The following is a 22,921-nucleotide window of genomic DNA, read 5'->3' as shown; positions in this document are numbered from 1 at the left end:
AATAATATTTGGAATAGTTTTTGTTGGTAAAAAGCTATTTAAGTATTTAAATTTAAAGTGTTAATTTGTTAAATATGTCAAAAATTTGTAATATTTTAATTTCAAAACATTTATATTTTATATATATTTAATAAATAAATATGTATATATATAAATAAATATGAGTTTTGTTTCAATAACAAATAATATTAGAACTTTTTTTGCAGGTAAAAAGTTTTTTTAAGTACTGTAAACGTGATATATTTTAATATGTGAAAGGTTAATTAGTTATAAACATCTGAAAGCATACACGTGTACTTACCACAGTGCGAGAGTAGCTTGGAAAACATGGCGAGCGTCGAACCTGGTCACCGGTCCAGTGGTGTCCCCGCCTGGAGGTACGACCTGCTTTATAGACGTCCTCCGGCACCGCCCGCCTCCACCACGCTGACACACACTTTTCAATATCCCATGTCGCAACACGTGTCAAACATGCTTCACGGTGTGACGGCGCTTTGTCACGGCGGCGTCTCTGACTTGATTCAACATCCTCCCGTCGCACGGGGGCGTGAGGATCTCCCGGAGTTTGTAAAAGATGTAAAAATAATCCACGAGCAACGCCGGTACACGCCTTCAGCAAGAGATAGTACTACAGAAAGTAACATACTTTAGAGTAGTCAGTGTACAGCTTGCATAGCGGGATAGTGAATATTCCTCGAGTGGAGCAGGGTGCACGAGTGCCCTTGGATAGTACGTCTATACTGCTCTAAAGGATCGTACTTTGTGTCCTATTAACAAGACCGCCTCTACCAAATCTGCTGATCTGATTGGATGAAAACAAAATAAATATCTTCGGTCAGCTGAATGATGAAAACCAGGGACTGTTGTGTTTCCTGTTATGGCGTACGTGCCTCAGCCGCTGACTGTCACCGCCGTCATCGCAAGCACTGAAGTCGCCGAGCCATGGACGCCATGAGTCACGACCGACTTGAGTGACACAGATTCCATTTTGCAATCGCCGTGGTCGCTTTGTGCTGACTTTCCTTTCGCTTCTTTTTACACTTTTTTACCGATTAGGTACCAATTTGGATCCTATATTTCAACAGATTAAGTTGTTTTCACTTTTAGATTTGTATAGGTGTCCTGGATCTTCCCATGGAGGCATCCGGGAGGCGTCCTTACTAGATGCCCGAGCCACCTGATCTGGCTCCTCCCGGATTACAGTGCGTTGTACCTTGACCAGCCACAGTACGGCGAAAACTCAATTTGGGTCGCTTGTACCCGAGATCTTGTCCTTTCAGCCAAAACCCAAAGATCATGACCATCGGTAAGGGTAGGAACGTAGATGGACCAGTAAATTGAGACCTGAGCCAGAAGGCCTTGACCACAAAGAAGCGATGCAGACCAATCGGCCTGTCAATCTTGCACACGTTTAGCCCCTCCGTCACTCAAAACGCCACCTCTCCAGTTATAAATATGAATATTTATGATGACGGGGGTGGGGGTAAAAAAAAAAAGTAATGTTTCCATACATTTTATTGTCAAAGACGGCATTACCAACAGTCATGTAACATTTCAAATGCTACAAAACCGAGTTGTACTCGGAAAATGTGATGTTAGCCAAAATTCAAGTTTGTGCAAATAATAAGAAACTACAAGAGACTTAATGACCTTGGAAAAATAATAATAATAATATTAATAATGTTAAAAAAATACTGACCTATGAAACTGGTTGTGCCTCAGTTAAGAGCCCAGATGCCATTTTCCGAGGAAAACGGGTAAAAAGTGTCACCGCTGAAGCATGAACGTTAGCTGATTATTAGCCGCTATTACGTGAAGAGTCGGGGAGGACTGCAAGCCCCGCCCCCTCCAATGACTGGGCTGAAGACACGACGGCTAAGTGCTCGTGGTGCTGGTGGCAACTATCAATATTTGCCGCTTGCGCAACGCTAGCCTAGGCTAGGCTAGGCTGGCTTGCACTCGGCTCGGACGGGACCTCGAGGATCAGCTGGCGGTCGGGTCCTTCCTCTGCTGCTGCAACATGTCGGTCACGTTCTCGATGTCTTCCTCTGGGACCTGGAAAAAAAAACGCCAAATTTTGACATTTCCCGAAAATGTTGTATTTAAAAAAAATATTAATTCATTCATTTTCTACCGCTTATCCTCACGAGGGTTGCGGGGGTGCTGGAGCCTATCCCAGCTGTCTTGGGGCGAGAGGCGGACTATACACCCTGGACTGGTGGCCAGCCAATCACAGGGCACATATAGACAAACAACCATTCACACTCACATTCATACCTATGGACAATTTGGAGTCGCTAATTAACCTAGCATGTTTTTGGAAACCGGAGTACCCGGAGAACACCCACACATGCACGGGGAGAACAGGGTGGAATTGAACTCTGGTCTCCTAGCTGTGAGGTCTGCGCCAACCACTCAACCACCGTGCAGCCTTAAAAAAAATACACGTTTACAAAAGTTACAAGACGGTGTCCCGTACCATCAATAAAGCGTTTATGATGATGACAAGCACAAGGTGTCAGACCCAAGCGGCGATTGCTGCATTTGGGGAAACTCATCCTCCTTCCTCTTTCTGGCTTTAAATTGTTAAAACATTTAAACGACCAAAGAGGAAGCCGCGTATTGCAATTAAGTTGAGAGTATTACTCTGGAGTGGGGAGACCCTCAACTTTTGGCGACCTCGGCGGTTACAACAGCGTTGCACAACCACAAAGGCCTGCCCCTGCACCCACACCCCCCCCTTCTGGGGTGACTGCTTCTGTTTATTACTTTCGAGTGAAGTGGCTAAAATTAGGGCGATGCGGTGGTAAAAATACACACACACCCCGGTTCCTGTAATGACAACCTTCCGTGACACTTGCAGAATTCTGCAACAGCATGACTACAGCGAGCATCGCAACAATGTGCATACTAATCGTGCGACCGCATAAAGTTAGCTAATCCACTTACGTAACCGTGCTTACATGTTTTGCTAATCTAGTCGCTGTGTACGTAGTTTGGGAACAACTAGCCAACTAATGTGGTTTGTTATTATTGAAGACATTTAACGTCCAAAACAACGCTAAATTTCTTCATCTCACATTAAAATAATGTGCGTTGAAAACAATCGCACTCGTTTTTTTATCGTTTTTGGACTCAACCTATGCATTTAATGTATTAAACAAGTTTTTTTTAAACATTGAGAATAATCTAGTCATCATTGAACCGACAAGGCATCTTCTGTTAACGTTAAAAACAACGTGTCAACAATCTAGTCGGCAGTCAGGCTAACGTATGCGTTTTGTTAACATTAAAATCTAGATGTGCGTTGTGTTAAATGTCGGAAACGATCAGCCGTCGGTGGACCCAAAACGTCAAAAACAATGTAGTAGTCCTAGGACCTAACGTACGTGTTTTGTTTACGTTGGAAACAATCTTGTCGTTAGCGTCGTCGATGTTGTTGTTCTCATGTTAAACGACACCAAAGTTTCAGATGATGAGGTTTACGCATTTGAACTCTGAACACGACGTTTCAGAAAGTTTTTTTTTTTAACTCCATCGCACTGTAATGTCACAGTGGGCTGGGCTTCCTTATATGGGCGTGCCCGGATAGAGTGGAACCAATCACAACGTAATCGACGTGTCCGGAGGGTAGAATAAATGAAAACAGACCATTTTGGAAAGCCAAGGAAATACAGCTGGAATAGGTGCAGATCCTGGAAGATCTCATAAGCTTTCTGCGCAGGTTATTGTGTGTATCTGCTCTATAGCAGTCCACAACTCAATACAAAGGGACGAAAATGAGCATAATAATGAGCAACAATCACTGTTCATGAGACCACCGAAAGGCAAAAACGTGGTCCAAGTTCCAAGACCAAAAACAACATTAAGGCTCGTCTCAATTTTGCCAGAAAACATCTTGATGATCCCCAAGACCTTTGGGAAAATACTCCCAAAGAGCTGAACTTTTTGGAACGTGTGTGTCCCATTACATCTGGCGTAAAAGTAATGCAGCGGTGCAGAAAAAGAACATCATAGCAACAGTAAAATATGGTGGAGGTAGTGTGATGGTCTAGGGCTTTTTTTTGCTGCTTCAGGACCAGGAAGCATGAATTCTGCTAAAGGAGAATGTCCGTCCATGACTTTTCCACACAGGGCCATGTAGGTCTGCATTTTGGGTTCAGTTGTGCTGTCATTGACTAATAATTAAATATGTTTGATGATCTGAAACGTTAAAATACGGTAAAAAAGGAAGATTTTTGACATCACTGTAACAGGTGACTAAATAAGAGTATATAATAAATAATCACAACGTCCTCGCCACCTGTTGGTGAGCAAACGCCACAGGAATGCGACGTCGACTCCCGCATGACAAGCAAAGAGCTTGAAATAAATGGTAAACATGTGAGGGATGCTTTGTGTGCGTGTGCGTCACACTGACCAGAGCGTGGTCGAAGCTGAAGGTGCTGATGTAATACGCCGAGATGTCGCAGTCGGCCAGCGGCCGGGAGATCTGCGCCACGATTCCACATTCGTCTGAGAACAAAAACAAAAAGGTTAATATAAGGGTTTATTTGCAGGTCTTGATTGCGTTCTAGACCCCGGCCATCTTGGATCCGGCCCCTCACCAAAGCCCAGCGGCTGTCCCCCAATGCGCACCATCCTCCACAGTTCTCCGGAAGAGCTGGTGAAGAGGAGGTCGGCTGGAAAGCTGCAGGACACAAAAAAAGAAAAAGGTCATATATATATATACATATGTATGTACATACGTATACATATATACACACACACACATATATACATACACATACATGGGGCCTATACAGGTGTGAGAAAGAGACTTCCTTACTGCCGCTGAGCGTCCGTGTCCATGACCAGCGAGACGTAACCGTCGATGAGGGAGAAGGAGAAGAACTTGATGCTTTCCAGGTCTTGGCTGGGTGAAGACGATGCTTCGTCGTCTTTTGCACTAGGGAGCAAGACGGAGAGCAAGTCAGTAGTTAGAAGCAGAAAATGAAACAATACTGCTATTATTTGCATACAAACAAATGGTACGGTATATTCTGTACCATGTACAATGGTGTGAAAAAGTGATATTTTTGTCAGAATATTACTTTTAATAATTTGATGTTAGTCTTGTAAAATGATTTTTTTTTCCCATTTTTGCTGTCATATACATTGTTTTGTTTTGTTGGCCCAAAAAAAATAGCACACTTTGGATGGCCCTGCCTTCCTTGAATGCCTGATCTCTGCCGCCATCTTGTGTTCGACAGTAGTACTGCAAAGCTCTGTCTCACCTGCTGGAGTAAAAGATGACGTCAATGAGCGTGGTGGCAATGGAGGGCAGCGTGTCCGGGTCCAGAGACATGACGCAGAACTGGTTCTGGGGTATGAGCACCGGGTGAAGTGTCGGCCGCATGGCTGATAGCACAACATACATATGGTAAATATTGTTTTTTTGTCATAATATCATCACATAATGTTATATTGACGGAACAAATAGCATATCTAGAAAGGCCTCATCAAGGGCTTTAATTTGAGGTGTCACTTGATGGGGTTTATTTTTGATCTTCAGGTCAGTCCAGTCATCCCAATCGCATTAAAAACATAAAAAAATATGAAATATGGCAGAGACGTCACACGCATGCAAAAAGCGTTCACCCTCTTTGCCGTTCTTCTCCAGGCCGTTGGAAAGGTCCTGACCGCGGACGAGGATCGACTCTCCTCCCACCTCCCTGTAGATGTTGAACTCCTCCTCCAGAGTGCTGACCACTATCGACAGGTCCTTCTCTCTCACCTGTGCACACACATCAAGGTGAAACCGTGACGGGGACGCCCAAGATCAGCTTCTTTCACACAGACGGCGGCCCGCAAATGTCATTATTGATGATAATTGTACCTCAATATTCAAAATAAGAGTGCCTTTTATACAGTACAGAGCAGCCTCTCTGGAACAAAAAATGCCGGCTGCTGTCCCCATTCTGTGTTCATGTCATTTATACAATATAACAACTAAAGAAGGGGAGAAGGTGGAAAAATGCCGGATTTTGCAGTCAGTTTGAAAGGGACTTTTTGATACTACGCCCGAAAGGTGGAATATTCACTAGAAGATTTGAGTGTTGGTGCCAATTACACAGCACGGAACAGAATTAGGAAAAATGCCGGCAGTCGTCCACATTCCGTGTTGGTGCCATTTATACAGAACAATGAAACTGGAGGAAAAAGGTGGAAAATTGCCGGATTTTCAATCCAAGTCAGTGTAGACTTGGATTGTATGCCCAGAAGTGGAATATTCACTGTACGGCTTTCATACAGTACAGAACACCAATCTGGAAAAATGCCGGATTTCACAATTACTGTCAATGGGAATTCTGATATTACATCCGATACTATGTCAAAAGACTAGGTGATTTCATACATCATACAGGAAAAAGGGCTGAAAAATTATGTCTGTCTTCATTCTGTGTTGGTGCAGGTTATACAGAACCACTCATGGGGGAAAAAAGGCAGAAAAATGCCGGCTTTTACAGTCAGTACATCCACAGGCTGTGTATTGGATATGGATATATGAATATGGACAACTTCTGTGTTGGTGCATTTTATACAGCAGCAGTCCGTGTGAAAGGAGCTGACTCCTTTTTACACTTAGGCAGCAATCACTGTAAGAAAAGTAAATAGTAAGTTGTTGTGTGTTGCTTCTTTTTACGCTTGTACACCTCACCAGGATGAAGTCGGTCTGGTACGTGGAGAGCATGAAAACGGAAACGTGCTGCTGGGCCAGCGGCGCGATGACGGACTTGGCGATCTTGGTCACGCCCACCGCCTGCGAGCTGACGGAGGCGTTGGCGTTGGAGACCACGTTGAGCGGCAGCCACACTGAACTCTCCACCTGGAGGTGCTCCGAGGGGCGGAGCTCTGCGAGGGAGGTGCACAGTATGTGACAAATTAATTCACGGGGCCTTCAGGGGGGACACAATGGGGACTTAATGGAGTTCAGGATTGGAAGTCTACAGGACTTTCTTTACCTTTGAATCCCTCCTCGTCCAACACGACTGTGTAGTTCTCAGGAGTCTCGGTCCAACTGAAGAACTTACATCTGAAACAAAGCAGAGCGGACAGGGGGCCAGGAAGTGGGGGTGGCGGGGCATACGGTAGAACAGAAGTGTTATTCATTTTTGCATTGAAAAAGAAACGAGGGGGGTCGCGTCTACAAAGAAAACATTTACCAAGAAAGAACTAAATGGGGGTTGTGTGAAATGTACACACGGGGCTGATATTTGGCTGCGACCCAAGTCGAACCAGTCCCACACAAAAAAAAGCTCCTCTTTGTTTGTCTGCTGGCTCCCGGTCCAAACTTCAGTGTGGTGCATTCAAAGAAACTTGGCAATGCCAGCGCTGACCCCGATGAAGTCTCAATGACTAACTCAATGAGAACCACGCTGGTTAAATATTAGGAAAGGTCGCTTCCACTTTGGCGCCGCCGTGCATTTTCCCTCAGCGATTGTTGATTATTTGTGTCATGAAGCGATGGCAACCACTGGAGGCACGACAACATCATCTATGCTACCGTTTATGTCGATGCCGCTTGGACCGGCGTGGGTATAAACGGTTGTCGACCTATCCCAAGTGGAACACACAACAAGCTTGTGCTTGCACATTTACTTGCGACTTTGGCATCTAAAGATTAAAGGACCTACTTTTTACAGAAATGATGTCCCTGGGTCTCAAATTTTATGTCAACATAAGCGGCTGTCGACATAACTGGGATGGAAACTAAAACTAGCCATTATTTGCACATTTAGTTGCGACTTTGGCATGTCAGGATTAAAAGGACATGTTTACAGAAATTATCCCTTTGGCTCTCAAATTTTATGTCAACATAAGCGGCCTGTCGACATAAGTGGACTAGAAAAAAAGCTAACCATTGCTTGCACATTTACTCGTGATTTCAGCATGTTAACATAACCAGGCCTATTTTTCATTTAAATTATCCCGTTGGGTCTCAACTTTTATGTCAACATAAGCGGCTGTCGACATAAGCGGAATAGAAAAAAAAAGCTAACCATTGCTTGCACATTTACTCATGACTTCAGCATGTTAACCAGACCCATTTTCCATTGAAATTATCCCTTTGGGTCTCAACTTTTATGTCAACATAAGCGGCTGTCGACATAAGCGGAATAGGAAAAAAAGCTAACCATTGCTTGCATATTTACTCGTAACTTCAGCATGTTAACATAACGACACCTATTTTTCATTGAAATTATCCCGTTGGGTCTCAAATTTTATGTCAACATAAGCGGTTGTTGACATAACTGGGATGGAAAAACTAAAACTAGCCATTGCTCGCACATTTACTTGCGACTTTGGCATGTCAAGATTAAAGGAACTATTGTTTACAGAAATTATCCCTTTGGGTCTCAAATTTTATGTCGACATAAGCGGCTGTCGACATAAGCAGAATAGAAAAAAAAGCTAGGCACCACATTTTTGCGTGTCTGTGCTCTACTGGGTGACATTGTAGTTCAAGACTGAAGCATTGCTATAACAACACAGCTAATGGTGTTTAGCGTTAGCGCTGCAGGGAAGCGGAAAGGCAAGGGGGGGGGTATCCAGGAATTGTTGCAGATGCAGTTTGTGGCGATTGGAAACATCCAAAAGTGAACTTTTCAAACAATCTTTTTTTTTTTTAAAGTTCCCTTTCTGGGACTTTGGACCAGAAAGGAAGCACCACCCTGGTCGTCCTGCTTTCCGCAGACACGCCGTCCTCGTCCTCGGCGTGGAAAGCTGCCTGCTGAGTCGACAGAGTCTAATCCTGGCCATGTGATGGGACAATCGGTCCCCAGCCAGCTGTGCTAGGCTAGGACAGCCCATTGTCTTACTTCCTGTTGACCCTTCGCCTTCCTTGGCTCACAGACTCCGAGCAGGTGGTGAACGCCATGGCTTGGACGCGGCGAAGCGTTATCCACGTGTAAAAAAATTCCAGATTCTGATACGTAGCTTATTTTGTTTATTCGCTTTCAGTTAAAAGGGGGCGGAGGCTAATCCTTATGGGGAACAACCTAAACAATCACTAGATAGTCACAGTGCCCATAAAAGCCGGCATTTTACCAGGTCACTGTTCTGTATAAACAGCACCGACACAGAAATTTACCACCGGCAATCAGAGGTCCCTTTCACACAGCCTGGAAAAGCTGGCAATTTTTCCAGCTTTTTCCAGGCCTCGAAATGAAATGGAGAGATGAAGCTGACCCGGCAATTTATCACCTTCGATTGAGGCTTTTTTCGATGTTGCTGTTTTGTATGAACGGCACCAACATGGAAAGATTGCCGAATGCGGTACAATGATGAGCTCTTTTCCGGCAAAAATTGCACATTTTCACCATTCTCCAAGCTGCTGTTCTGTACGAACGGCATCAACATTAAATGGAAAAATGAAATTGACCGGGCAATTTACCCCTTTCACACCATCTGTAAAATCCAGCTGCCTTTTTTGAGGTTGCCGTTTTGTGTAAACACCATCGACATAAACAGTCGACACGGCAATTTATCACATTCTAAAAACATTGCTGTTTTGTATAAACAACACGGAAACTCCACCTGGCAGTTACCACATTCGGTTTAATGAGAAGCTCTTTTCCGACAATTTTCCACCTTTTTCCAGGCTGCTGTTCTGTATAAGCAGAACCAACATCAAATGGAGGAATGAAGTTGACCCGGAAATTTACCCCGCTCAGAGTTTTTATGAGAAGCCCCTTTCACACTGCCTCCAAAATCTGGCCATTGTCCAGCTTTTTCAGGGAAATGGGGCACAACTTGAGCTGGCAATGTAGCGCCTTATGTCGTGTCAGAATCCCCTTTTACACATCCTTTAAAAGTCCTTTTGAGGTTTTAAAAGCCGGCAAATTTGCACCTTTTTCCCCCCAAGGCTGCTGTTCTGTGTAAACGGCACTGACAGTAAATGGAGCAATGACAACCTGGTAATTAACAATCCAAAAGCCCCTTTCACACACTTTTCTGTGTGAACAGCACCGACACAGAATGGTGGGCGGAATGGTAATCGAGGAAAACCAGATCTTGATTTCTTTGTTTTGAATTCCTAGCCAAGGAATGTTGGCATGTGAGCGTGCACATTTTGATGCTGTGACTACGGGCCAGGTGTGTCACCTGATTGCTCAACGCTCAGCACAGCCAATAGGAAATGAGGGTGAGGGAGGCAGGGGGCGTGTCCTAGCTGTGGCGCAAACTGGTCGCTCTGTCAACATGACACAATGAAGCTGGTATCTTGAAAGGAAGGAAGTTCAAGTACGGGTGGCACAACCGATCCAAGTATCGATACCAGGGGTGGTATCAGTATTGAATCGATACTGGCGCGATGAGGTTGACATTTGTGAGTTTGTAATGGCGGGAATAGTTGTATTATTTTAATGATATTGCCTGAAACTGTATTGTCATAATTATGTGTTGCTAAATTGTTCACAAGTAAGATATTTGTTCATATTTTCTGTCTCTTATTCTGACTATTATCCTGTTAAAGGACAAATCACAACCTCATTCAATGATTTTAAACATTTTACAGTAAAAAAAAGTATTGATATCGATGATTCCATACCAAATGGTCAGCATCACCCAACCCTCGAAGGAAGCAGCAGGCTGAGCAACAAACGTGCTAAGTGACGTCATGTAGCAATCAACAGTCAATCAGCTCACTTACCGTGTCCGATTCCGGAGGAATATGAGTTTGATCAGCGGGTGTGTGAAATGCACTAGTCCGCTCTTGGATATGCTGGTGACCCGCAGCCGGTGGTCCAGAATGTGCAGGTCCATGTTCCGGTCCCGCGGGCGTGCATGCAACGGAAAGGTGTGGGCGTTCGGAATGAGGGGATAGATGTTTAAAAAAGACGTGTAAATGAAGATGATGCAAAGTTAGCTCACTGCTAGCAAACACGAAAAACATCCGACGTAATCCAAGACCAGCCCTTGTGTGCAAGTACTGTATATTCAAACGAAAGGGGCGTGTCCACCTCCAAAAACCGCGCCCCCTGCTTCTTAAAGAAACAGTCACCTGCTAAACCAGCTGTTTTGGTGTCGTAAGCACAGAGAGCGTAGACGTAGAAAGCTCACATCCGGGACACAACGCACAGAGCGCAGTGCTTCAGTGTACACGCCGCCATCTTGTGTAGCACAACTTTGCAGCTCAGCGTGGGCAGTGTATAGACATATATAGGTAGTTTACAGCCGCATAGTAGGGTATGTTAATGCCTTATCGCGTCCAGAATATCGGAAACTATCAAAAAAATGTTGAAAGTTGCAAAAAAACAAGGTAGTGCTACACAAGATGACGGACTCGTGGCGACAAAACGTACGGCTCATGAGTTTTCTACGAAATGTAGTTCTGTGGTCGGAAGCGGCAGGGTTTGGCTGGAAGTACAGCTTCTATTTCCGTAGCAGGAGTGTGACTTTCAAAATAAAAGGAGCCAACACGTCAGTTCCGAAAAGCCCTCATGTTTTATGTTTTTTTGTTGTACTTGATAGTACTGCTTCACTTACTGTTGATAGATATATACTGTATTTCACTCAATTCCATGAAGAATGACAGGAAAGCGGGAATTCTCTCAGCTTTTATTATGGCAGACACTTTACATCCCTTCAGTTGAAAAAGTGAAGCATGGAGACTGTCCCATCATTATAAAAGACATTTTTTTAAAAAAACATGTCATGTTAGTTTCTATGTTTGACATCGCTGTGCAAATAAAAGCTCACCCGGCCACTTCATTAGGTACACAATCTAAATGACACCCAGTACAAAAATGGAGATAATAAGGCTCACGTTGGACTGACTCAGAGGGTCACAATATTACAATGACATGCCAATCAAGACAACATTTAAAGCTCTTGTCCAGGTGTACCTAATGCTGTGGCCAACAAGCGTAGAATCCGTTATTGGCGACGCGGAGGTAGGAGCTAGCTGAGGCAGCAGTTTCAGTCTTCACTGCAACGGGGAACTGGAGGTGGGAATCATCACCCTGGACTCCATGCTCCTGATGAGAGGCACTGCAACACACACACACATATTTAGCGCCAGCAAATGTGTGTGTGTGTGTGTGTGTGTGTGTGTGTTTACCAGTGTAGTACACGTTGGCATCCCATCCCTCCTTGAGCCAGGCCGAGTTCCTGGTTTCCTCTCGAGACTGGAGGTTCTCATATGCTGCAACACAACCATGAGGTCCGTCCAGCTGGTAGAGCTTTTTTTTTTACACATCAATTAGTGTTCCTAACACAAAGTATGGAAAATACTAAAGTCGTAAATTCACGAGAAAAAAAGTTGTCAATTTACGGGAAAAAGTTCTTAGTATTAAGCTTTGCACAAGGCCAAAGGTCACATGAGTGATAAGTCCTCCCTTTTCATAGCTGCCTCAGACAATGCCTGTTATGATGGCATAAAATATAAGCAATTTTGAGAATAAAATCATTAAAGTTGTCAACTTCAATTTCGTAATATTCTGATTTTTTTCTAGTAAATGTATGACTTCATTCTCGTAATATTAAAACTTTTTTTCCTCGTAAATTTCCAACTTCATCCTCGTAAATTTCATAATTTTTCTCTCTTATATTTACAGTTTAATTCTCATAATATTAATTTTTTCCCATCATATTACCGCAATAAAGTGAAATTATTTTGAAAGTAAATAATAATAATTTACCTTTAATTTTGAAATAATTAAAAATAATTATATATAATAAGGTGATACATTAAAGTAATAATTTACCTTTAATTTTGAAGTAATTTATAACAATTATATATAATCATAAGGTGATACATACATTAAAGTAATAATTTTCCATAAATTTTGAAATAATTTTGCATAATTATATATAATAAGGTTATACATATATTAAAGTAATAATTTACCTTACATTTTTAAAATAATTTAGAATAATTATATATAATAATGTGATACATACATTAAAGTAATAATTTACCTTAAATTGTGAAATAATTTTAAATAATTATGTACGTATATTAAGGTAATATGTACAATTATTTTTTAGAATAAATAAGAAGAATTTACATTAAATTTCAAAATAATTGCACTTTATTGTGGTAACTATGTTTTCATGATTATTCAATATATTTTTCTTTATTTTGAAATTTGGATAAATCATTTATTCTCAAAATAATTGTACTTTATAGTGGTAATATTATGACCTGATTTTTGTTGTTTTTTTTCCCCACTAATAAAAACATATCACTATCAGGTCATAAATGTACCACAAAAAAGTACAATTATTTTGAGAATAAAAAAAGCACATGACACTTTGTTGTGGTTTTACTAGCAGCGAGTCCATCACGGTTCTACGATGCTCACCCCATAAGTGATGGACCACGTACAAGTCACCCATCTGCGAGAAGAAGCCGCCCACTGCCTCGTTGTTCTCCTGCCGGTACCTGATAGCCCTCGCCCTGGTGCGAGACAACCCGTAAAGTTGGTTTTGTGCCAAGGTGTCGGGCACCAGTGAGTCCAGTCTTACCAGTGATTGCCCCATTCGATCATGGTCCCAGGCTGCAGCAGGCGGGAAACAAGATGGCAGGTAGAAGATGGTGAGAAAGCAGGAAGACACGTGACACCGTGTGGACAAAAGTACTGGGACAGCTTCTGGCTTTCTGCAAGATGTTGGGAGTTTTTGGGGCAACTGGTGAGGTCCCAGGTTACTGATGTTGGACCAAACCCGGCCAAGCATGCCTTGAGGGAGCTTGCCGTGTGCAATAGGAGCAGAAAACGGCCTTCTCCAAAGTGTAATAATAATTTTCATAATATGAAAATAAAGTCGTAAATTTAGGAGAAAAAAGGCATAATTACATGAATAAAGTTGTAAATTTAGGAGAAGAAAAATATGTAAATTTACAAGAATATAGTCATAAATATATGAGAATAAAAGTCATAATATTGCAAGAATAAAGTCATAAATTTACGAGACAAAAAGTCATAATATTACGAGAATACATTAGTAAATGTATTATTAAAACATATGTACATTTACAAGAATAAAGTCATAAATTTATGAAAAAAGTCATAATATGACGAGAATTAAGTTCTAAATTTAGGAGAAAATTCACAAGTCGTAAATATACGAGAATAAAATTTGTTATTACAAGCAGAAAGTCATAAATTTATGAGACAAAAAAGTCATAATATTATGAGAATAAGGTTGTAAATTTAGGATAAAATTTATGTAAATTTACAATTATAAACTTAAGAAAAATAGTCACAATATTACAAGAATAAACTTGTAAATATATGAGAAAAATAGTCGTAATATTACAAGAATAAAGTCGTAAATTTATGAGAAAAAAAGTCAGAATCTTACAAGAATAAAGTTGGAAATTTGGGAGAAAATATGTACATTTACAAGAACAAAGTACTAAATTTATGAGAAAAAATATAGATCTACAAGGGAAAAAATTCATAGAAATTCTGAGAATAACAGTGGAAATTTTCGACAAAATAAGTCATAAATCTATATGAAAAAAATTGTAAATCTACTGGCAAAAAAAGTTCTAATATTACAAGTATTGTTGTAGTATTATAACTGACACTTTATGACAAATGAAGCCATTCACTGATTAGGAGGAGTGTCCCATTACTTCTGTCCACACAGCGAGTCATTACTGCGGTTCTCCAGTCGTCACCTTGAGGTAGTACGTCCGCATTTCGTAGATGTTTGGTCCCGGTCTGGGAAGAGGTTCATTCCAGAAGCTGAACTCCAAGAGCAGCTGATTCCGCCTGGAATTCAGCATTTTGGCCCTCTCTTTACGAAATTCCAAATATTCCTGGAGACAAAAGGGACCAAGTCAAGCGAAAAGAAGAATTGTGTGATGCTTGTGGAATACCTTGTCAACTTTGAGCTTGTTGAGGCATTCCGTCAGGGCAGGGTAGCCCCCTCTGTAGCGCCACAGGTGCACTGCAAAGACACACCAGCAGAGGTCAGTGTGGTGCCGTGTGAGGAATGCATGCCTTCCAAACAGGAAATGCAGCAAATTCCTGCTATTATGTCATAGCAAAAAATGGCTGTCTTGAAAAAGTCTTACATTTACGAAAATGATATAGTAAATTTATGAGAAAAAAATCATGAAAAAGTCATAATATTACAAGAACAGTTGTACATTTACAAGAAAAGTGCTAAATTTTCAATATTACAGTCGCAAATTTACAAAAAAAAATCATGAATTGAGGAAAATAAAAGTCATAATATTATGAAAATATGAAAAAAGGCATAATTACAAGAATAAAGTTGTAAATTTAGGAGAAAAACATATGTAAATTTATAAGAATATAGTCTTAAATATATGAGACTAAAAGTTGTAGTAAAGAAAAATAATAAAAAAAAGTAAAACAATAAACTCATACATTTATGAGACAAAAAGCTGTAATATTACAAGAATAAAGTAGTAAATTTATTATTAAAAAAATATGTACATTTACAAGACTAAAGTCATTAATTAATGAGAAAAAAGTCATAATATTACAAGAATAAAATAGTAATTTTATTATTTAAAAAATATGTAAATTTATAAGAATAAATTCATACATTTATGAGAAAAAAGTAATAACATTACGAGAATGAGGTCATAAATTTAGGAGAAAAAAAGTACATTTACAAGAATAAAGTCATAAATATACGAGAATAAAAAATATTGAGAAGGTTGTAAATTTTGGAGAAAATGTAAATTTACTAGAATAAAGTTGTAAATATAAGAGAATAATAGTCATAATATTACAAGAATAAAGCTGTAAATATATGAGAAAACTAGTCTTAATATTACAAGAATAAAGTCGTAAATTTATGAAAAAAAAGTCAGAATTTTACAAGAATAAAGTTGGACATTTGGGAGAAAATATGTACATTTACAAGAACAAAGTATTAAATTTATGAGAAAAAACACAGATCTACAAGAAATAAAATCAGAATATTTCATATTTAATAACTTCACGACAAAATAAGAAAAAAGTTGTAAATTTACGAGCAAAAAAAGTTATAATATTACAGATATTGTTGTAAATTCACTGGAAAATGTACAAATTGATGAGAATAAAGTCTGAAATTTACAAGACAAAAATGATCGTACCCGCTTGGTCCTGCTCTCCATACCAGGTGTTCCAGCTCCCTACAACCTCACACGGAAAGTCCTGATCCTGATGGAGCCTCTTTTGCACCTCAGCCCTTAAAAAAAAAAACGGAAAAAAAACACCAACAGCCAAGCATATTCATAACCACAAACAGTAGCATTAGATTAGCATTCCACACTGGTCTCTATTTAGGAGGTCATATACATGTTTCTATGTGCTAGATTATTAATATCCAAACAAGGGGCGAGTGTGCTGCAGCTACGAATCCAGAAATTCACTCAATATTTTCCAGCAGGAAGATGCTTTAACAAGACGCCATGTTGTGTAACTGCATGTTTTTGTAAGAACAACACTTGGCAATTCAAATCTCAGATTCAAAATCCAAAAATAAGATGTTTATTTCATTCTGTGGGTAATAATTGAAAAATGTTCTTGAACGCACCACAGCTGCTATAAGACACAAAAGTGGGAAAGCTGGAAAAAGAGGAAAAAAAGAGAATAGACTCACTCCAGACTGTTGTAGGCTTCTAGGCACTCTGGTTTCACATTGTGAACTGGAACCAACAACAACAAGAACCAGAAGACGTTTAAAGACAGCACAGAAGCCACAGAAGCGTAGCGTCATCTTACATTGGATTTTGTACAAGTTGCTGGTCTCCTTCTTTGACAGCAGGTTGGAGTGGGCGTCTTGCCTGGCCTCCACTTTGTGCACAAACAGGGAACGGAACCAGCTTTTGTCGGCGCTCTGGGAAAACCTCCTGGCAGGAGTGAGGAGTTCCACCATTACCATTAGGGATACATACGGTATGTTATATAATACCACTTCATTCTAATAATATCTGTTAGAATTCGGAGGATTCCATAATTTTCATAATTATTACATTGTTGTCATTATATTTTGATTTTATTGTCATAAAATTATAACTTTTCCGCAACCCAATTTTCTTTCTTCTGTATTTTTAATTTCTCTTAATATTCCAAATTTTCCAAATAAAGATGTCTTTATTCCTTAATATTTCTACTCACATTACGGCAATGTTATCATAAATTATGATTTTAACTGTTTTTCTCTGAATATTTTGACTTTATTCTTGAAAATTTACGGCAGATTTTTGTTGGCTTTTTTTTCTCGAGATTTATAGAATGTGCCGAAGGGGTCAATAAAAACAAAACAGCCACAGGCCGCAAACTTTGAACGCCCCTGTCATAATGAATAATAGCGCAGCACGTTTGTTTACAAATACTGTCTACGTATTGTGCGTCACATAAAGTTGGGTGAGATTGAAACATTCAAGAGTAAAAGGCCAACAATTTGAAGGAAAGAGGAGATAAGTGAGAGTATGGCTTTAAGGGACAAAGTACAGAAGTCCAGCAAATGATTAAAACAGGACTGGGATGGAGCACTGGAGGGGGGGTGGGGGTCCAAAATGTACTGTAGTTTTGCCTTAATGGCAAGTAAACACAATAAAAAGGCTTCCTGACAAAGAACTGAAAGCTGTGCCTGTCAAAAAATGGGCAATAAATAGTAGTACAATAGTACAGTACTACAGTTTTTTAAAGTACTCACACATTCAAACCATTTCGGACTACGTTTTTGCAGGTGAGGTGAAGCAGTTAAAATGTAAATCCAGTAGGGCTCACCTGGCCACTTGGCGCAGACTCACAGCAGCGTACCTGTACAACATGTGTCCGTTAGCCGCCATCATCATCCGCCTCCTCCTTGTTGAACTTCTGTTGGGCTGTCAAATTATCTCACACACACAAACACTGACTACTTGAGTTAATGATTAGCTTTCTTTTCACCATTTTTTCTGTCATCATGCGGCAACGCGCCGGACATTCGAAAAGTCACGTGATACTCAGTGCCCATTCACAGAACTAGAAAGACGTCCGGACACAACACACGCCGCCATTTTGTGTAGCACAACTTGGCAGCTCAGCGTGCGCAGTGTATATTCATACATAGGTAGTTTACAGCCGCACAGTATGGCATTTTAATGCCTTAATCGCGTCCATAATTTCAGAAATCATCAATAAAAACGTCGAAAGTTACAAACGAATAAGCTAGTGCTACACAAGATGGCGGACTTACGGCGACAAACACATCCGGCTCATGAGTTTTCTACGTAATGCAGTTCTGTGGTGTCGATTACAGCGCTCACGTGGATGGGAATTTTGACCGTGTAGCACCGCCCCAACTCGCGCACTTACCGGAAATGAGCACGGAGAGGATTTAGGGTGCACCGTGCTTTACTGTACACTAGGGGGTGCCCAAAGCTTTTCCAGCGAGGGCCACATGGAGGGAAAATTGACATGTTTTGTATTTATTTTCCTTATTATGACTTTATTCTCATAACTTTGTTTGTTTCTCATATTATTATGTCATAAAAATCATCCTTTGTTGAACATTTCAACACTTCAGCTAAAAGGACATTATTTTTTCATCATCAAATTGTGACTTTTTCATAACAGATGTAATTTTCTCATTATATTACGACTGCAACAATATTTTTAAATATGTCAACTGTATGCTACTAAACCATATTTTTTTAATTTTTTTAAAATTTTGAATTTTTCTCATAAAATTCAAGCTGCTTTTTTACTTTTCAAAACATTCTTCCCGTAAATATGACTTTTTTTGCCATAATATTTTGACTTTATTCATCTTATCTATCTTTTATCTGCTACAAGATTTTCAAAAAATTACAACATCATTTTTCTTTGTTTGTCTGTCTTTAATATTTCAACTCTGCAACTAAAAATTACATTTTTTACCCTCTCATGTTACGACTCATGCTCATAAATTAGGATGTTTTCCTCATTGGATTACAATGAAGGCCAATAAAAAACTACATTACTACTTTCTATTAATATCGCCGCAATCATACTATTCTATTAAACTATAACGACGATATTTTAGCATTAGCTAGCAAGTACACGACTGAAAACGTTGACCTTCGCCATTCATGACGTTACTCTGCCGCCATCTGGCGGCGGTATTGAAGACTGCACCAGACGAGGGCTAGGGGAGAAAAAAGAAACACAAAATCTAAATGGTGTTTATTTCAAAAACGTGTGCAATGAATATTTTATTGGTAATGTTTAATGACGAGTACAAGCAGTTATATTATATTTTTAATGAAATACAAATAAAAAATAATAACGCACATTTTTTCTCCCCATTTGTTGTGTCTGAGCAGAGAATAACTGAAAAATAAATTCAACATGCAGAATACAAAACACCACCACGCTGCAAAATAGTTTGTTGTTCACGTATTTGCTATTTTTGAGAACATGCAGTTACAGGAGGTGCACTTGTATTTTGGACAGTGACGTTTTTTTAGGAATTTTGGAATAAAACGACCCAGACGTTCCCGGTCCACTCCTCATACCGTAAAGCAGGGGCGTCAAACGTCGTGTATCGCCTGTACGATTTCACTTTGGATTGTTTCACCAACAAACTTGAAAGAAGTCAAGTAATTTTATTAATAATAATTAATTACATAAATAATTAATGAATAAATATTTTTAAATTGATTTTACAAAAAATAACTTGTCTGTTAAAATTGAGTATTTTTGTTAAAAATATTTTTTTACATAATTTAACAAAAACAATATATATATTTTTAGAATATTTCAAATAAAATATAACTATTTATTTTTTAGTTAAAAATAAAACAACAAAATTAAAATATATATACTTTTTAATTAATATAAAAATAATAAAATAAAGTGAGCAAATTTTTTTACATGCATTATGGTCGTCCATTACAATATCGCAGTTTGATTATTGCTCCCACATTTTTTTCCCCAAAAATTAACTAATAAATAAGGCTGTTTCTTGGTCTATTATTAGTCAAAACATACTGAAATACAAGTCAAGTGTAGCATTCTGGCCACTAGGCGGCAGTATTGAACATTATGTGTCATGCCCCACATGATAGATTGGAAAAAAAGTTCTCCTCCCATCATGTGTGGCAGTGGTAATTTTTTGTTTCAGGTTTTCTTGGTTATAAATACAGAAATATTACATTTATTAACGCTGAATCCTGTTGTGTCGGGTCTGGAACCAATTAAGCACTAATAACGAGGCTTTTCGGGGGTTACATAAAACGATACAACAGGACGGTTCAACTTCTGGGATTTGAGTTTGACACCCGTGCCTTAGAGAAAGCCAACCACTTATTATGACTGAAAGGAAACCCACTAGCAAGGCAGTGATTCTTGGCTGTTTTTGAGTCACAACCGCCATGTTAACATTCGTTCGGTGGCGTGCCGTGACATGAATCCAACGAGGTTGTGTACTTTTTTTTTATGATTTTAATTCCCTGCTGTGGGTGGACATGTGCACCGTCAAATCGGCGCCCCGCGCGAAGGTTTGAGCACAAAGCGAGCAGGGAAATATCCCGTCTCCAGCGTGCCTTTTCATGTGGGCGAGCATGTAGGCCTTTTGAGTGAATCTCTTCTCGCAAACAGAGCAGTTAAATGGTCTCTCTTCCGTGTGCGTCCTTGTGTGCGACACCATATTAGACTTCTGGAAGAATCGCTTCCCGCAAATTGAGCAGCTGAAAGGTTTTTCCCCCGTGTGCGTTCTCATGTGCGACACCATGGTGGACTTTTGGAAGAACTGCTTGCCGCACACCAAGCAACCGAAGGGTTTTTCCCCCGTGTGCGTTCTCATGTGCGTGACCACGTTGGCTTTCCGGGAAAATCGTCTGTCGCACACAGAGCAGCTGAAAAGTTTCTCCCCGGTGTGCGTCCTCATGTGTGAGAGCATGTTGACCTTCTGAGCGAATCTTTCGCCGCAAACCGAGCAACTGAAAGGTTTTTCCCCAGTGTGCGTTCGCATGTGCGTGATCATGTTTGCCTTCTGAGTGAATCTTTTCTCGCAGATGGAGCAACCGAAAGGTTTCTGATGGTGCGACTGCATGTGGAAATTCAAGTTGCACTTATACGTGAAGCTTTTAGCGCAAACGGAGCAGGTGAAACGTTCTTTGCCTGCCTGCCTTTTGGAGCACTCCGATGGTTGGGGGTCGGCGTGAACCCTCAAGGGGTGGCCCCCATCTTCTGCTGTCATGTGACTGTGGTGAACCTGCGAGGGCTCGGGTGGTTTGTCCTCGTCGTCTTCAGTCTTCACGGAGACACCAGTCAGGGGCAACTTGGTGATATCGGCGGCGTCCGTCGGCCCGAGAAGACACCGGCCCTCCTGAGCGGTCCAGAGTTCCTCCGCTTCCTCTTTAACGTGGGGGGGCTGTGGATCCTCCAGGCCAAAAGTGGGGGTCCTTCCCTGCTGCTGAGGGGGACGTTCTTCAGCGCCTATCGACTGCTGAGCATCTAAGGGACACAAAGTGACACAAAGACACTTCCAGTAGTTTTTCATTGGAACATCAGATTTTTCATATTGGACTTCTTCATAAATTAATATAAAAAATATAAAATATTATGACTTTATTTCCATAATATTGTTCCATAATTTTTTCTCAGATTACAACTTAATTTTTTTTTATTTAATTTTAATTAACTAATAAATGAAGGCTGTTTCTTGGTCTATTATTAGTCAAAACATACTGAAATACAAGTCAAGTGTAGTATGGCCACTGGCCACTAGGCGGCAGTAATGAACATTATGTGCATGAAGTCATACAGTCAGCTATGCCCCACATGATTACAATACTTTTTTCTCTTCTTAATTTCCATAATATTGTTCCATATTTTTTTCTCATATTACAACTTAAATTGTATTAATTAATATTATTTTTTTTATTCTTTAAAAAATATTTCTACTCTTTGCCAGTAAAATGACATTATTTTTATGATGATGTTACAAGTTCATTCTCCTAAAATGGCGACTTATTTTATGTTACAATAATTTTTACTCTTCATAAAATTACTGCATTTTTTTTAATTTCAGGTTGTTAAAAATGTCGTGTTCCTTCTATTTTATTTTTTTACTATTCTTGTAAATTTAATGCTGATTTTCCCATTTTTGTTGGTATTGGACCCGGGCCACAGACCGGGGACCCCTGACCTAAACAAGCCGACGAAGGCGCGGAGGAACACCGGCTAAACTCAAGCTAACACCTGACCGAGTATTTTCCCCGCTAATGTGGCTTCTTCGGTAAATAAAACAAACAGACAACTCAGTCTAGTGTCTTAAAGAAAGAAGGCGATTAAACGTTTAAACCTACCTTCGGCGTTTAAGACAATTTGAGTCTTCCAAGCAGCTTCCAGTTGTTGTCGATGTCGCTCCTTCTCCTCTCTCGTTCGACAAAGTTCCTCCTCGTAGGAAGCTATCGTTCTTTCAAACAGCGCGAATATTTCATCAGCCGCCGCCATTAGTCTCTCCTTCACCAACTCTTTCAACATTTTGGACAGTTTTCTTGCAGCGAGTACGCTACACGACGCTGGTCAACATAAACACCAAGCTTCGGCAACTTCCGCCTTTTTTTTTTCTTCTTCGACGGTTTGACCAGTGAGCCGAGTCACCCGTGACGTCACGCTGCTGCTACCTGGAGGCGGGTTGGAGACGGTACAGGAAGACAGGAAATTATATATCAGATCGTTCGTTATATCAACACGTTCTAAAAATAACAAGGAAATATAAAATAATTTGAAAATATCAGCAGTAATAACCACGATAAACAAATAAACAATAAAGTAAAAATAAAGACGCGAAAAAATTGTAATCCAACAAGAAAAATAAATAATTGTATGTGAATAACAATTATATAATGAGGGAAAATAATGTCATTTTTATCTTACAATGTTAAAATATTAAAGATAAAATATAATTATTAGTTATATTTTTAAGA

General features: G+C 40.0%; 3 protein-coding genes across 3 annotated transcripts; all 3 read right to left on the bottom strand.

The window, feature by feature from the left end:
• Positions 1-1,493: 1,493 nt before the first annotated feature.
• On the bottom strand, positions 1,494-11,005 carry castor1 (cytosolic arginine sensor for mTORC1 subunit 1). The gene is made up of 9 exons (XM_078789454.1): positions 10,694-11,005; positions 7,005-7,075; positions 6,701-6,894; positions 5,641-5,776; positions 5,277-5,400; positions 4,829-4,948; positions 4,608-4,690; positions 4,421-4,515; positions 1,494-2,055 (listed from the first exon to the last, which is right to left on the bottom strand). The coding sequence occupies exons 1-9, from the start codon at positions 10,804-10,806 to the stop codon at positions 1,984-1,986; spliced, it is 1,008 nt and encodes a 335-aa protein (XP_078645580.1). The 5' UTR covers positions 10,807-11,005; the 3' UTR covers positions 1,494-1,983.
• Positions 11,006-11,594: 589 nt separating this feature from the next.
• On the bottom strand, positions 11,595-18,028 carry nipsnap1 (nipsnap homolog 1 (C. elegans)). Its single transcript, XM_078789456.1, has 10 exons — positions 17,751-18,028; positions 16,740-16,867; positions 16,618-16,663; positions 16,109-16,203; positions 14,873-14,943; positions 14,672-14,812; positions 13,513-13,544; positions 13,350-13,444; positions 12,104-12,187; positions 11,595-12,033 (listed from the first exon to the last, which is right to left on the bottom strand). Exons 1-10 carry the CDS (start codon positions 17,816-17,818, stop codon positions 11,969-11,971), a joined length of 825 nt encoding a protein of 274 aa, XP_078645582.1. The 5' UTR covers positions 17,819-18,028; the 3' UTR covers positions 11,595-11,968.
• A 1,821-nt stretch (positions 18,029-19,849) lies between these two features.
• Positions 19,850-22,549, bottom strand: LOC131127792 (uncharacterized). The gene is made up of 2 exons (XM_078789452.1): positions 22,298-22,549; positions 19,850-21,443 (listed from the first exon to the last, which is right to left on the bottom strand). The coding sequence occupies exons 1-2, from the start codon at positions 22,473-22,475 to the stop codon at positions 20,422-20,424; spliced, it is 1,200 nt and encodes a 399-aa protein (XP_078645578.1). The 5' UTR covers positions 22,476-22,549; the 3' UTR covers positions 19,850-20,421.
• Positions 22,550-22,921: the final 372 nt, after the last annotated feature.

Source organism: Doryrhamphus excisus, linkage group LG3, assembly GCF_037039965.1.
Source record: "Doryrhamphus excisus strain RoL-2023G ecotype Guam linkage group LG3, RoL_Dexc_Guam_v1.1, whole genome shotgun sequence".
NCBI lineage: Eukaryota > Metazoa > Chordata > Actinopteri > Syngnathiformes > Syngnathidae > Doryrhamphus > Doryrhamphus excisus.
This window is presented reverse-complemented; position numbering and strand designations above follow the sequence as displayed.